The sequence below is a fragment of the Pecten maximus genome, unplaced genomic scaffold (genome assembly GCF_902652985.1).
Source record: "Pecten maximus unplaced genomic scaffold, xPecMax1.1, whole genome shotgun sequence".
Taxonomy (NCBI): domain Eukaryota; kingdom Metazoa; phylum Mollusca; class Bivalvia; order Pectinida; family Pectinidae; genus Pecten; species Pecten maximus.
Genome location: NW_022980647.1, coordinates 1 through 13,059, shown reverse-complemented (window position 1 = coordinate 13,059; position 13,059 = coordinate 1). Strand labels below are relative to the sequence as shown.

The 13,059-nt window shown below is 45.3% G+C and overlaps 1 protein-coding gene across 1 annotated transcript; it reads right to left on the bottom strand.

Annotated features, from left to right (window-relative positions):
• Nucleotides 1-11,799: 11,799 nt before the first annotated feature.
• On the bottom strand, nt 11,800-12,335 carry LOC117319582 (proline-rich protein HaeIII subfamily 1-like; the record flags this gene model as incomplete). The annotated part of the gene is made up of 1 exon (XM_033874365.1): nt 11,800-12,335. A coding segment is annotated over one exon (536 nt), but the record flags the coding sequence as incomplete, so codon positions are not given.
• Between the last annotated feature and the right edge of the window lie 724 nt (nt 12,336-13,059).

The window sequence follows — 13,059 nt, the reverse complement described above, 5'->3', positions numbered from 1 at the left end:
AGAGAGAGACAGAGACAGAGACAGAGAGAGAGTGTGTGTGAAGGATGAGTCGAGGTGAAGTAAAGAGAGTGAAGGGATGAAGGAGAGAGTGAAGGATGAGTCGAGGTGAAGTAGACAGAGGGAAGGGATGAAGGAGAGAGTGAAGGATGAGTCGAGGTGAAGTAGAGAGAGTGAAGGGATGAAGGAGAGAGTGAAGGATGAGTCGAGGTGAAGTAAAGAGAGTGAAGGGATGAAGGAGAGAGTGAAGGATGAGTCGAGGTGAAGTAGAGAGAGTGAAGGGATGAAGGAGAGAGTGAAGGATGAGTCGAAGTGAAGTAGAGAGAGTGAAGGGATGAAGGAGGGAGTGAAGGATGAGTCCAGGTGAAGTAGACAGAGGGAAGGGATGAAGGAGAGAGTGAAGGATGAGTCGAGGTGAAGTAGAGAGAGTGAAGGGATGAAGGAGAGAGTGAAGGATGAGTCGAGGTGAAGTAAAGAGAGTGAAGGGATGAAGGAGAGAGTGAAGGATGAGTCGAGGTGAAGTAGAGAGAGTGAAGGGATGAAGGAGAGAGTGAAGGATGAGTCGAGGTGAAGTAAAGAGAGTGAAGGGATGAAGGAGAGAGTGAAGGATGAGTCGAGGTGAAGTAGAGAGAGTGAAGGGATGAAGGAGAGAGTGAAGGATGAGTCGAAGTGAAGTAGAGAGAGTGAAGGGATGAAGGAGAAAGTGAAGGATGAGTCGAGGTGAAGTAAAGAGAGTGAAGGGATGAAGGAGAGAGTGAAGGATGAGTCGAAGTGAAGTAGAGAGAGTGAAGGGATGAAGGAGAGAGTGAAGGATGAGTCGAGGTGAAGTAGAGAGAGTGAAGGGATGAAGGAGAGAGTGAAGGATGAGTCGAGGTGAAGTAGAGAGAGTGAAGGGATGAAGGAGAGAGTGAAGGATGAGTCGAGGTGAAGTAGAGAGAGTGAAGGGATGAAGGAGAAAGTGAAGGATGAGTCGAGGTGAAGTAAAGAGAGTGAAGGGATGAAGGAGAGAGTGAAGGATGAGTCCAGGTGAAGTAGAGAGAGTGAAGGAATGAAGGAGAGAGTGAAGGATGAGTCAAAGTGAAGTAGAGAGAGTGAAGGGATGAAGGAGAAAGTGAAGGATGAGTCGAGGTGAAGTAAAGAGAGTGAAGGGATGAAGGAGAGAGTGAAGGATGAGTCGAGGTGAAGTAGAGAGAGTGAAGGGATGAAGGAGAGAGTGAAGGATGAGTCGAGGTGAAGTAGAGAGAGTGAAGGGATGAAGGAGAGAGTGAAGGATGAGTCGAGGTGAAGTAAAGAGAGGGCCAAGGGATGAATGGAGCGAGGAGGAGATAACAGCCCAGTACTTGAATGTACACATGGTTTTAGTTAGCTCTCTGGAGGCACAGTGAAATGTAAGGTATTTATACTGACCAGTAACTGTCAGACTGGACGAGAGCAGAGACAGGCGTTTTATTGAGTCTATATCAAAGTAGAGAGAAAGTGATAGGGGGAAAGGAAACAAAGAAAGGAAAAGGGAAGAAGTTAGAAAGGCAAGGGGAGAGATACAATGAGATCAGTGACATGGGAAGAGAAAGTGAGGGAAGGGATGAGAAAATGAGGGAAGGGTAGAGAAAGTGAGGGAAGGGATGAGAAAATGAGGGAAGGGATGAGAAAGTGAGGGAAGGGATAAGAAAATGAGGGAAGGGATGAGAAAATGAGGGAAGGGATGAGAAAGTGAGGGAAGGGATGAGAAAGTGAGTGACCTAATTGTAAACTGTCATTCTGTATGTATGGGTATGATATATAAGCTGATGGACTTTGAAGGCCCGTATTCACCAGTTTTAACAAATTTCTAGTGATGAGACCTTTATCAAGTTAAAGTTTAAGGTCATTAAGGGACAGTAATAGAATTTAATTCTGTAAGTCACTCAATTATTTAGAGTTTATAGTATCATACTAAGAATGCCAGTGTAGGAATTTAATTAACAGTTAAAATAAAAAGTTCCACAAAATGTGTCTTGTATTACAGTATAACAGGATATTCCAGCCAGTCACTAAACACCTTTCTGGCTAGGTATGCTGGTCGAGATATAACAGGATGTTCCAGCCAGTCACTAACACCTTTCTGGCTAGGTATGCTGGTCGAGGTTTAAGTCACCAAGGCTTCCTCTAACCATGTATGGCATGTTAAGTCTTAGGAATATTGGCACCAGCTCAAAATTTACTCACTCATCTTAAGATAATTAAAATTTCCGAATTATAAAAATATCTTAATTAGAAAATGAATGTATCACTAGAAACATTTGCTGTGTATAAACTTCTATTGTTGTTACATAACCATGGGTATAGATACAATTAATGAATACGGCTTTCTGTGTTATTGTTATATATTTGTTACCTGGGTTAACCATGAAAGTTTGTAGCCACAAAATGTTTTTAAAGTTCCAATCCATGAAAGGAAGACCACACGAATACTTCGTGTAATACAGTAGTGTATCTTCTGTTCTATATTTTGAAATTTAAAGCCGACTTCCCTGTTCAATGTCCATAATTTTGGTCTCTCGTATCACTGATGAATTCTAGAAGGACGAAACAGCTGTTGCATGACTGACAAGTCCTAAAAGGATGAAACAACTATATGAAGTCCCTAGTACCACTGACGAGTCCTAGAAGGACAAAACAGCTGTATGAAGTCCCTAGTATCACTGACGAGTCCTAGAAGGACAAAACAGCTGTATAATATAGTTTTATATTGATATTTATCTATTACTTGAGGGTGAAATGAGGTCCTACAACTAAAGGCATAAATTTATCAGTTTTGATACAAGCAACCTGATGATATTCTAAAAGAAGTTTAAGAATGATTACAAATGTTATCAAACGTATAGAAGACTCTGATGGATAAATAAGGGAATGGGAAGATAGGGAGCTGCTCCTGATTAATATCAAGATAAAACTTCTCATTTTTATTTCTGTTTTACCCCAGCCAGCTGCTAAGTGATTAAATCTCATGTAATTAAAATAATCGTAGTAATCCTAGTGAAATGCAGAGGAAACAAGATCGTATGAGGACAAGAACGGAAAGATAGGAGGAGGAAGTGGAAGAGGATGGAGAACTATTAACACCTGGTAACGAGATAATCTCTCAGGTGAGGGGCACAAGTTCAGCTCCTCATCAGCACCAAGTGGAAACCTCTCATCTCCACCATGATAAAACACATAAACCAATCAGATTGTAATGGGAACTCTGTGGTGGACGATCCCTGGAATCTCCCCCATCACTGATACCGTAAACTAACTCAAATATAATAGAGGTGAGAGCTACCACCAGTAATCACCTGGAAATAAGCCCACCCATATCTACAATTCAGTAAAATTACCAACAAATGTAATTTCATTGTCCTGTAATAAGCCCATCTATATCTATTGTTGTTCAGTAAAATACCAACAAATGTAATTTCATTGTCCTGTAATAAGCCCACCCATATCTATTGCTGTAAGTAAAATTACCAACAAATGTAATTTCATTGTCCTGTAATAAGCCCCGTATATAACCCATATCTATTGCTGTAAGTAAAATTACCAACAAATGTAATTTCATTGTCCTGTAATTTGAGGTTTTTGTAGTAAAACCAATGTTTATGATATAATACTCACCACCATATAGATAATAGCGTATCGCCTCCGGCAGCCCATAATTTGCATAACAAAAATGAAAATAAATATCCCGTGAGAGGACCCTTAATGCCCGATACGAACGCACCGCGCATGACCCAAAACCTCACTTCCGCAACCAAATAAATTGGATGAGGAGACGAGGGGAGGAGGGTGGGAACTCTAGTATATGGTGGTGAGTATTATATCATAAACATTGGTTTTACTACAAAAACCTCAAGTTTATTTCAATAATAGCTCACCACCATATAGATAATAGCGAATTTGTCTTACCGTAGAGGAGTCTCCGAGGACAATGACCTCTTGAAAAGACCGCAACAAAGACATCAGTTAAAAACCCCTTAAGGGTCTGGGATATTTACAATAAAACTCTTTAAAAACAGAAACCGCAATGGAACCTCCCTAAGGATTGACTGGGGGACAAGTTACTGACTGAGCAGTGACAAGAGGACCCAGAGAATATAACCCATCTGCATGGGAGGACAGTGACCGCAGATAGAAGTCTGCAAAGGTGTTGCGGCCTCGCCAAAAGGCAGATGCCATGACCTCATCATATGAGGTTCCATTGAGAAAAGCCCAAGAGGCAGATAGAGCCCTGACTTCATGTGCCCTAACCCGAACACTGTCACGAGTCTCTGCAGTAGACCCCTCATAGGCTTTCTGAATAGTTTCACAGATCCACCTGGAAATAGTCTGAGAAGATATATCAGACTGCTTTGCCTTGATGGACAAGAACAGACGAGGTCTAGGACCCTGCCGCCCCCCCTTAGTTTTATCAAGATAAAACTTCAAAGCCCTACAAGGACAAAGTAGCAGATCCTGATCATTGGGACCAGAGACAGCCTTTAAGGCAGGAATCTTAATAGGATCTGGTGAAAAATTGGGAACCTGGTTTTTCGCCAAGAAGGAGGGGTCAGTGAGAAGGGTCACTAGGGAATAGTTTCGTGACCACCTGAGACATGACGGAGAAGAAGAAAGAGCATGTATTTCACTTCTCCGCCTACCTGAGGCAAGTGCAATCAGGAAAACAGTCTTCCAAGAAAGGAACTTAACAGAAGCAGAAGCCAAAGGCTCATAAGGAGACCTTGTAAGAGAGTCCAAAACTAAAGCCAAGTCCCACTGGGGTGTCAAGATTCTTACCTTAGGCTTCTCCAACGAAAAAGACCTGAGGAGATTAGAGAGAGTGGAACATGTTCCAACATCTGAACGACCCCGAAAAGAAAATACATTGGCTAAGGCTGAACGATAGCCTCGAATGGTGCTAGGCGCTAGTTCCCTAACCTTAAAAAGGTAGAGGAAAAACTCCGCTATTAACTGAATAGAGGCACCGAGTGGATCAATCTTCCTGCTGATACACCAACTGCAGAAGACTGACCATCTGGACTCATAGATGGCAGATGAGGAAGATCGAATAGATCTTGTGATGCCATCGGTAACTTCTGCAGAAAAGCCTGCCTGCAAGAGACAGACCGAGATAGCCTCCACGCGTGAAGGTGCAGGTGTTCCGGATTGGGGTGAAACTGTCTGGATTTGGGCTGGCTGAGGAGATTCCACCTGGCCGGAATGGCCAAGGGGAGATCTACCAGCAAATCCAGAAGAGCCGGAAACCAAGGCTGTCTGGGCCACAGAGGTGCTATCAGGAGAACCGAGCAATCGTGATTCCTGACCTTGTGAAGTACCCTGCCCAGGAGGTTGAATGGAGGGAAGGCATATGCCAGAAGACCCTCCCAGCTCAGGGATAGAGCATCTACTTCCCAAGCCAAAGGATCCGGAACTGGAGACACGAACGTCTGAATCTGGAAATTCAGAGCTGTGGCAAACAGATCTACAAGAGGAGTCTCCCAAACCATGCAGATGGCCCTGAATATAGACCTGTTCAGGGTCCATTCTGTGATAACTGGACTCCGTGATCTGGATAGCGTGTCTGCTAAAACATTCAGGTGCCCTGGAAGATGCCTCACTGAGAGGGACAGACCCATATCCTGACAAAGAAGAAGAATCCTGATAGTGAGGGCACATAGCTTGTGAGACTTTGTACCCCCCTGATTCTCCAAATAAGCTACCACTGTAGCATTGTCTGTAGCCAGACAAATGGACTGATCCTGCAGCAGAGGCTGTAGGGACTGAATGGCTAGCAGAACTGCTCTCATCTCCAGCACATTGATGTGTTCCTGGAGTTGAGCCCCCTGCCAGACCCCTGAACGACACTGACCGTTGAGGTAGGCACCCCAACCCGTCATAGATGCGTCCGTATACAGAGTTACTGTAGGGGAAGCTCTCTGAAGAGAGACGCCCTTCAAAACATTGGCCTCCAAAGCCCACCACATGGCCGAGGCCTTGACGGAAGCTTCCAATGGAATCCGAGCATCCCACTCGAGGGATGCAGGTTTCCATTTGGAAAGAAGAAACATCTGAAGAGGGCGAATATGGAGCCGACCCAGGGGTACGACATCCGAAAGGGAATTGAGGAATCCGAGAAGCCTCAGAAACCACCTGACCTGAATATAGTCCAGACTGTTGAGCAGAATAACCAACTCCTTGGCTTTCTGGAACTTGGACTGAGGAGGAAGAACGAGGCCCCGATCCGTAAGGAAACGGTTTCCCAGGAAAATGAAGTCCTGGGATGGAAGAACCTCGGATTTCTCCCGTGAAGGGATAAAACCTAGGCGTAGAAGAGTTGTCAAGACCGACCTGGTGCTGCAACGCAGAGAGACTGGGTCTATATGCAGCATCAGGGAGTCGTCGAAATAAATATGGATATCTACTCCGCGACTGTGTAAATAGCCCACAACCACCTGAAGTAGCTTGGTGAACACCAAAGGGGCGGTGGTCAGACCGAAGGGCATGGCCTTGAACTGGAACACTCTGCCCTGAGAAGTGAATCTCAGGAATTTCCTGACCGATTTCTTTATCGGTATATGGAAATAAGCGTCCTTGAGGTCGATTGAGGTCGCCCACATACCTGGAGCTACCGAAGTCAAGATACTTCGAGGTGTCTCCATTTTGAAGTGTGGCGAGACTACATGCTTGTTGAATGCACTGAGGTCTATAATCGGACGCCAGGCCCCGGATTTCTTCTTGACAAGAAACATCCGGGAGTAAAAGCCTGGAGTCCAGAGTGACCTTGGAAGCTCCTCCACAGCACCCTTGGCTATCAAGGAATTGACCTCGTCTAAGAGGGCTTGAGCCTTCTCTACATCGCCTGGTGGAGGAAAGAAGATAGGGTCCACAGACAGAGGAGGATCCTTCAAGAGAGGAATACCTAGACCCTCGGAAACCACCGAAATTGCCCACTTGTCCTTGGTGAGCTCCTTCCATTCTGGTAGGAAGGAGGATAGACGACCCCCGACGGGCAGATCTGGCTTTGGAAGCTGGAGACCTGACCATGGATCGTCTAATGGGGAGGACAAGTGACAATGAGGAACCGAGGGACTGAAAGAGTCAGGAACTCTGTCCCTTCTTGCTGGGATTCTTCTTTCCACCCCTTCCCCCTCTGTGACTCTGACTGCCCCGACCCCGAGAAGAGTGCCCACCTCGAACAGCCGAAGCTACAGGAGGCTGAGTCTGAGTCTGAGACTGAGTTGTCTGAGCACCCCTCTTAGGCTTACCTGGACGCTGCACCCGGCCAGGTTTAGGCTTAGCCCTAAGCTTCTCAAGCCTAGCTGAAGCCGCCTTGTCATTGTTGACTCGGTCCATGACAGAGGTGAGAATACCTCCAAACATTTCTGAGCCAGACAAGGGAGCAGTCATGAGATCGGAAATGAATGGCTCACCTACAGCTAGTCTGGGCTTCAGAACTGCTGCACGGCGGGCCAAAACAAAATCAGCAAGAACTGCCAAAATGAGCGCGGTTCCATCCATGTGGGCCCGGTTCATGGCCTTGCTGAGTTCAGCCAGAAGCTTAGTCTTGTTAGGTAGGCTCTCCTCAGAATGAGAAGATGCTACGAACAAAGCAGAGGAAAAAGAATCTGCATAAGCCAGCACATGAATGGCAAGACGAAGCAGTCTTTCCATGCGACTATGCTCCTTAGGAGATAAATGAACAATATCATTTGATCTCCCAGGCCAGCGATGGTCTAAGATAAGATCCACCTTGGCTGGAGTAGGTTCAACTGAGGAATTGTGCACAGAATATCGAGAAGGACTAAACCCCTCGATATCGCTAACCCCCAGAAGCAAACCAGAAAGATCCTGCTTTCTATTAGAAGAACCTTTGGCCTGCAGAACCTTTTCAATTTGGGCCAATGCTGAAGAGACCATAGTCCCTTCAGCCAAAGACCTACCTGATGCCTTAGCTTCTGGCTCCGAGGGAAGAAAGGCACTTAAAGTTGAAGTCCTTTCTGGGAGGCTAGAAGCAGAGGGAGGGGGACAAAATTCAACTCCCAAAAGGGAAGCAACCTCCAAACGAAGGCTACGAAAGGAATCAAGATTCCTCTCTGCCTGAGATGCAGCCAGACCTAAATCTGAGTCGGGGTTATCAGCCTCAGAGTGAAAAGACTCATGATCTGACCCCTCGGTAGGTACTGATGGGAGCCATGAGCGAGTCTCGGCATCCAAATCAGACCCAGCATCCAACGACAGAGTGTCCCCATCATCAGGCAAAGTCAGCTGGCCAACATCCTCAGTCTCGGACTCCTCAAAATCCATATCCTCAGTCTCCTGAAGATCAGTTTGAGGAGACTGGCCAAAACTGGAGGTTGACCGAGACACAGTCTGGTCTGGAGCCTCCATTCTCCTACACTTAGAAGCAGAAGAAAGGCCAGCACTAAGATGAGAGAAGTTGACTTTACGCTTAACCCTGCTGGGAAGCGATGACCTGGGAGTCTCAGCCAATGTCTTCGAGGGACGGTGAACCCTTTTAGACTTAACAAGGCGTGAGCGAGAAGGGGGGGGGACCCAACTCAACACCTGACTGATTATAGACAGCTGAGGAAACCCAAGGTTGACCAGTGTAACCTGGAAAGGTTTGACCATACCCAGGGTATGGAAATCCCATAGACTGGGAGGGGCCCCAGTGTTGGCCGAAGCCAGAATACTGGGGAGAAGGCAACATTCCGACACCCGCAGGACCAGGAAATGAATTGCCCCCTACTGGAGACCTGCCTGGCCAATATGGCTGAAAATGGCCAAAATTGCCAGGAGACTGCAAACTACCACCTAACCCGGGTGCAGAATGAGGGTAGGGATAAGGTGGGGGATGCCCTGGAGCACCCATAAACCCCACTGAGCCAGGAGCTCTAACTGGAGGAGGACCAGATAGAGGCAAGGCAGACCTAGGAACCGACGGGTGCATAACCCCGGAACCCAAACCAGACTCAAAATACGGTAAACCAACGCCTGGGAGTGAAACAGAGACACTCCCAGCTCCTAGTGCAGCCTCTCCAGAACCACCGTAAAAACTGGCAGTACCAGCCGGCCTACTGTCAGTGGGTACGCCGGCACCCCTCAATGGGGCCCGGGTCGCATGACTGGCCTGTTCGGTAACCATTCCGCTAACGGAGATGGTACCTGGACACTCGCTCCCTTCGACCTCCAAGGAGATTCCCGGGTGAGTGCCCTTCTGATGACCGATAGAACCCAAAGGCCCTACCGCCTCAGAAATATGTGTGTGAATAGGCTCCTCTGTAGCCAAAGAGTGCCTACCACCGTGAGACAAAATTACTTCCCCTTCAGGGGGTAAAAATGCCTCACTGCCAGGTGGGAGGCTGACAACAGCACCACACTGGACTTTAGGTTGACGTTTACTGTCTGCCCCAGACTTAGCACCCTTATTACGGGCGACAGACTGATGGGACAACACCCTGTCCCACAAAGTGTTTGACCATGTCAAACAGACGGAACACATGTTGTCCCGGGAGCAGCCTCGGCAGGTAGAACAGGTGTCATGGTCATCCCCATCGAGGATGACATGACCGCAGTCTCCTGGCCGAGTTTTTGGACCCGAAGTAAGTCTCTTACCTCGCATACTGCTAGGCGGGCAGCTTCCAGCAAACGAGAAAATCCAGCCAAAAAACGGAAGAAAAATCCACCGATAAAATTACGGAAAAACGTCCCGTACACTGGAAATAAGTACAGAAAAGTACAAAATGAAAAAGAAATAAAACAACTGAGTTGACAAAAGCAAAACGGTAGCAAATAAAGCGAGAAAAATAGACACCGAAGTGGTCTACTAGACCGCGGTACCGTAGCGAGACAGTCCACGTGTGCAGTAACCACTCGACAAAAAAGACGAAATACGACACACAAACGGACTGACAGTTCAAACGAAAATGAAAAACTTGTCAACAAAGATGAGAATAACAAATTACGAAAGCAAAGCAAAAGAAAAACTAATTAAATGCAACAAAAACCCTGGGAAAACGAGCTGTCGTCAAAATCCTTCTGGGATGATGGCTGCCATAAGCGGAAGTGAGGTTTTGGGTCATGCGCGGTGCGTTCGTATCGGGCATTAAGGGTCCTCTCACGGGATATTTATTTTCATTTTTGTTATGCAAATTATGGGCTGCCGGAGGCGATACGCTATTATCTATATGGTGGTGAGCTATTATTGAAATAAACAAGCCCCGTATATAACCCATATCTATTGCTGTTCAGTAAAATTACCAACAAATGTAATTTCATTGTCCTGTTATAAGCCCATCAATATCTACAATTCAGTAAAATTACCAACAAATGTAATTACATTGTCCTGTAATAAGCCCACCCATATCTATTGATGTTCAGTAAAATTACCAACAAATGTAATTTCATTGTCCTGTAAATTAAGCCCACCCATATCTATTGTTGTTCAGTAAAATACCAACAAATGTAATTCAATTGTCCTGTAATAAGCCCACCCATATCTATTGCTGTTCAGTAAAATACCAACAAATGTAATTCAATTGTCCTGTAATAAGCCATTTCTTGATGTGTTGACCCTCTGGGCTTCGTTATAGGATGAATATGGAAACAAGGAATCTTTATGGCACACGACTGTTCACATCTGCTGTTCATGGAATTCTTTTTTTTTACTGCGCAATGTCTCCTTTCACAATCAATTGTTGTATTTTTTCATTGTTAAAATAATTAATTTTAGGTGTGGATTTCTTAATTAAAATTTTTTATAATTCATAATTTTACAGTGAACGTTTGTCATCTAAAAAAATAGACCCAGAAATTGGATGGTATTCTGTGTGTGATGTGCTGGCCTACGTAACCGTTCTGTGTAGACCCGTGGCATATAATCCCTGTCAGAAATTGGCCTTGTATGTCTTCATATACATGCTGGTACCAACATCCCTACAGCACTTAATAAGGCAATATTATCAATGAAGCCGTCAAAATTCAATCATTATTTTCCCCTATTACAGCTATATTTAGTTACAACCTTTTTATTGGTGTTTGAAGTTTCTGCTTGTCGTAATAAAGTGTGACAAGGTTTTCTCTTGCGTCTGATGTCTAAAGTTACAAGTCGAGAGGATAAGTTTGGTAATTTGGCAGACATATTCATGCATCAAGTTCTTGAGAATCGTATCAAAATCTTTCAAAGCAGACATGTTATTCAAATTTTTTCAATTCATGGAAGGAATTCTAAGAGACACAGTCAGTGTGACAGTCAGTGTGACAGTGTGACAGTCAGTGTGACAGTCAGTCAGTGTGACAGTCAGTGTGACACCCTGAAACACAGTTTGGTGAGGATCACATCAGCAGAGATATTAGCTAGTCATCATACAGGACATGACCGGACAGAGAACAGCAGAATGGGACAGGATGGACATGGGCAACACTATATAGGGGGGAGGGGGGAGGGGGGGGGGGGGGGGGGGGGCATACAATTTTTTTTATTAAACCAAGAAATCAATTTTGAGAAAATAGTCTAAATTGTGGCAATGAGAAATGGTTTTCAGAGACAGAGACAGAGAGGGATCAATTAAAACCCATTACATGTTCCATATGTTTGTAAACTTTATGAGGATCTGTATTTCCATGGCCATATCACTATGAACTGACTGGGTCAGTCAGGTCACCAAGGTCAGATCTGGGTCACTCAGAAGCCTGTAAGGCTAGGATTAGAATTATTATGATGTGTTTATGTGACATCTGTATGGGGTTAGATCTCTATCACTTAAAAGCTTTTAAAAGAAGGGTAGACACTGAGTCCCTAGGGATTTGTCAGCCACTGCCTCCCATTAGTCCCGTAGATAAGTGATAGGTCGAAGGGACTGAGTTAGGAGGGGTGAGTTTGTGTCCCCTCTGACAGGAGCCTGAGTTGGGAGGGGTGAGTTTGTGTCCCCTCTGACAGGAGCCTGAGTTGGGAGGGGTGAGTTTGTCTCCCCTCTGACATGAGCCTGAGTTGGGAGGGGTGAGTTTGTGTCCCCTCTGACAGGAGCCTGAGTTGGGAGGGGTGAGTTTGTGTCCCCTCTGACAGGAGCCTGAGTTGGGAGGGGTGAGTTTGTGTCCCCTCTGACAGGAGCCTGAGTTGGGAGGGGTGAGTTTGTGTCCCCTCTGACAGGAGCCTGAGTTGGGAGGGGTGAGTTTGTGTCCCCTCTTGACAGGACCCTGAGTTGGGAGGGGTGAGTTTGTGTCCCCTCTGACAGGAGCCTGAGTTGGGAGGGGTGAGTTTGTGTCCCCTCTAACAGGAGCCTGAGTTGGGAGGGGTGAGTTTGTCTCCCCTCTGATAAGGTCCAGTACAATCACTAAGTATTGTTCTGGTTATTATAAGTTTACCATATTTAGCCCTGTAACAAGCCCGTGGGGCCAGCACATCTGACCCAGGAGGTGAGCCTATACAGGACAATGAGTTAGAACTTGTTAACATTTTCACTGGACTACATTAGACAATGGTGGATTATTCAGAAGGCATGGTCTCAAATTATTTAGCTTGACTTTCTTGATTGATATAAATCTAATATCCTAGGGTCAGGGGTCAGTCAAGGCATTCAAATACCTCACCCTTTAATATGGGAGTGGGGGCGAGATTTTGGAGTGGGGGCGAGATTTTTTGTCGCTTTTGCTGACCTGGTTATAAAAAAGTAAGTACATTTTCTATAGCCGAGGGTTATAATATATTTGACAGGTACTCAGACCTTTGAGTTAACTCCAGATATTTTGTTCCTGAACATTACAGTTTTTCAAAAAATTTTCTCTTCTGTTACCAAATGTTGTAAAACATCAATCACAGGTAGCTGTATTGTTATGTTGAGTTTTCTATGTGAGATTTAATTGGATTAAAAGTTCAGGAATCGACAGATGAAAATCTATAGAGAACTAACATTATAGTTAAGTAATTGTATTGTGGACGACAACGTTAACTGTCTTGACTCCTAATTCTCCTGAGTCCATGTACGAGTGATAATTTAGATGATAAAACCGATGATTGAAATGATAAAACACGATGAGTTAATGATGAAACTATTAAGAAGCTACATTGTG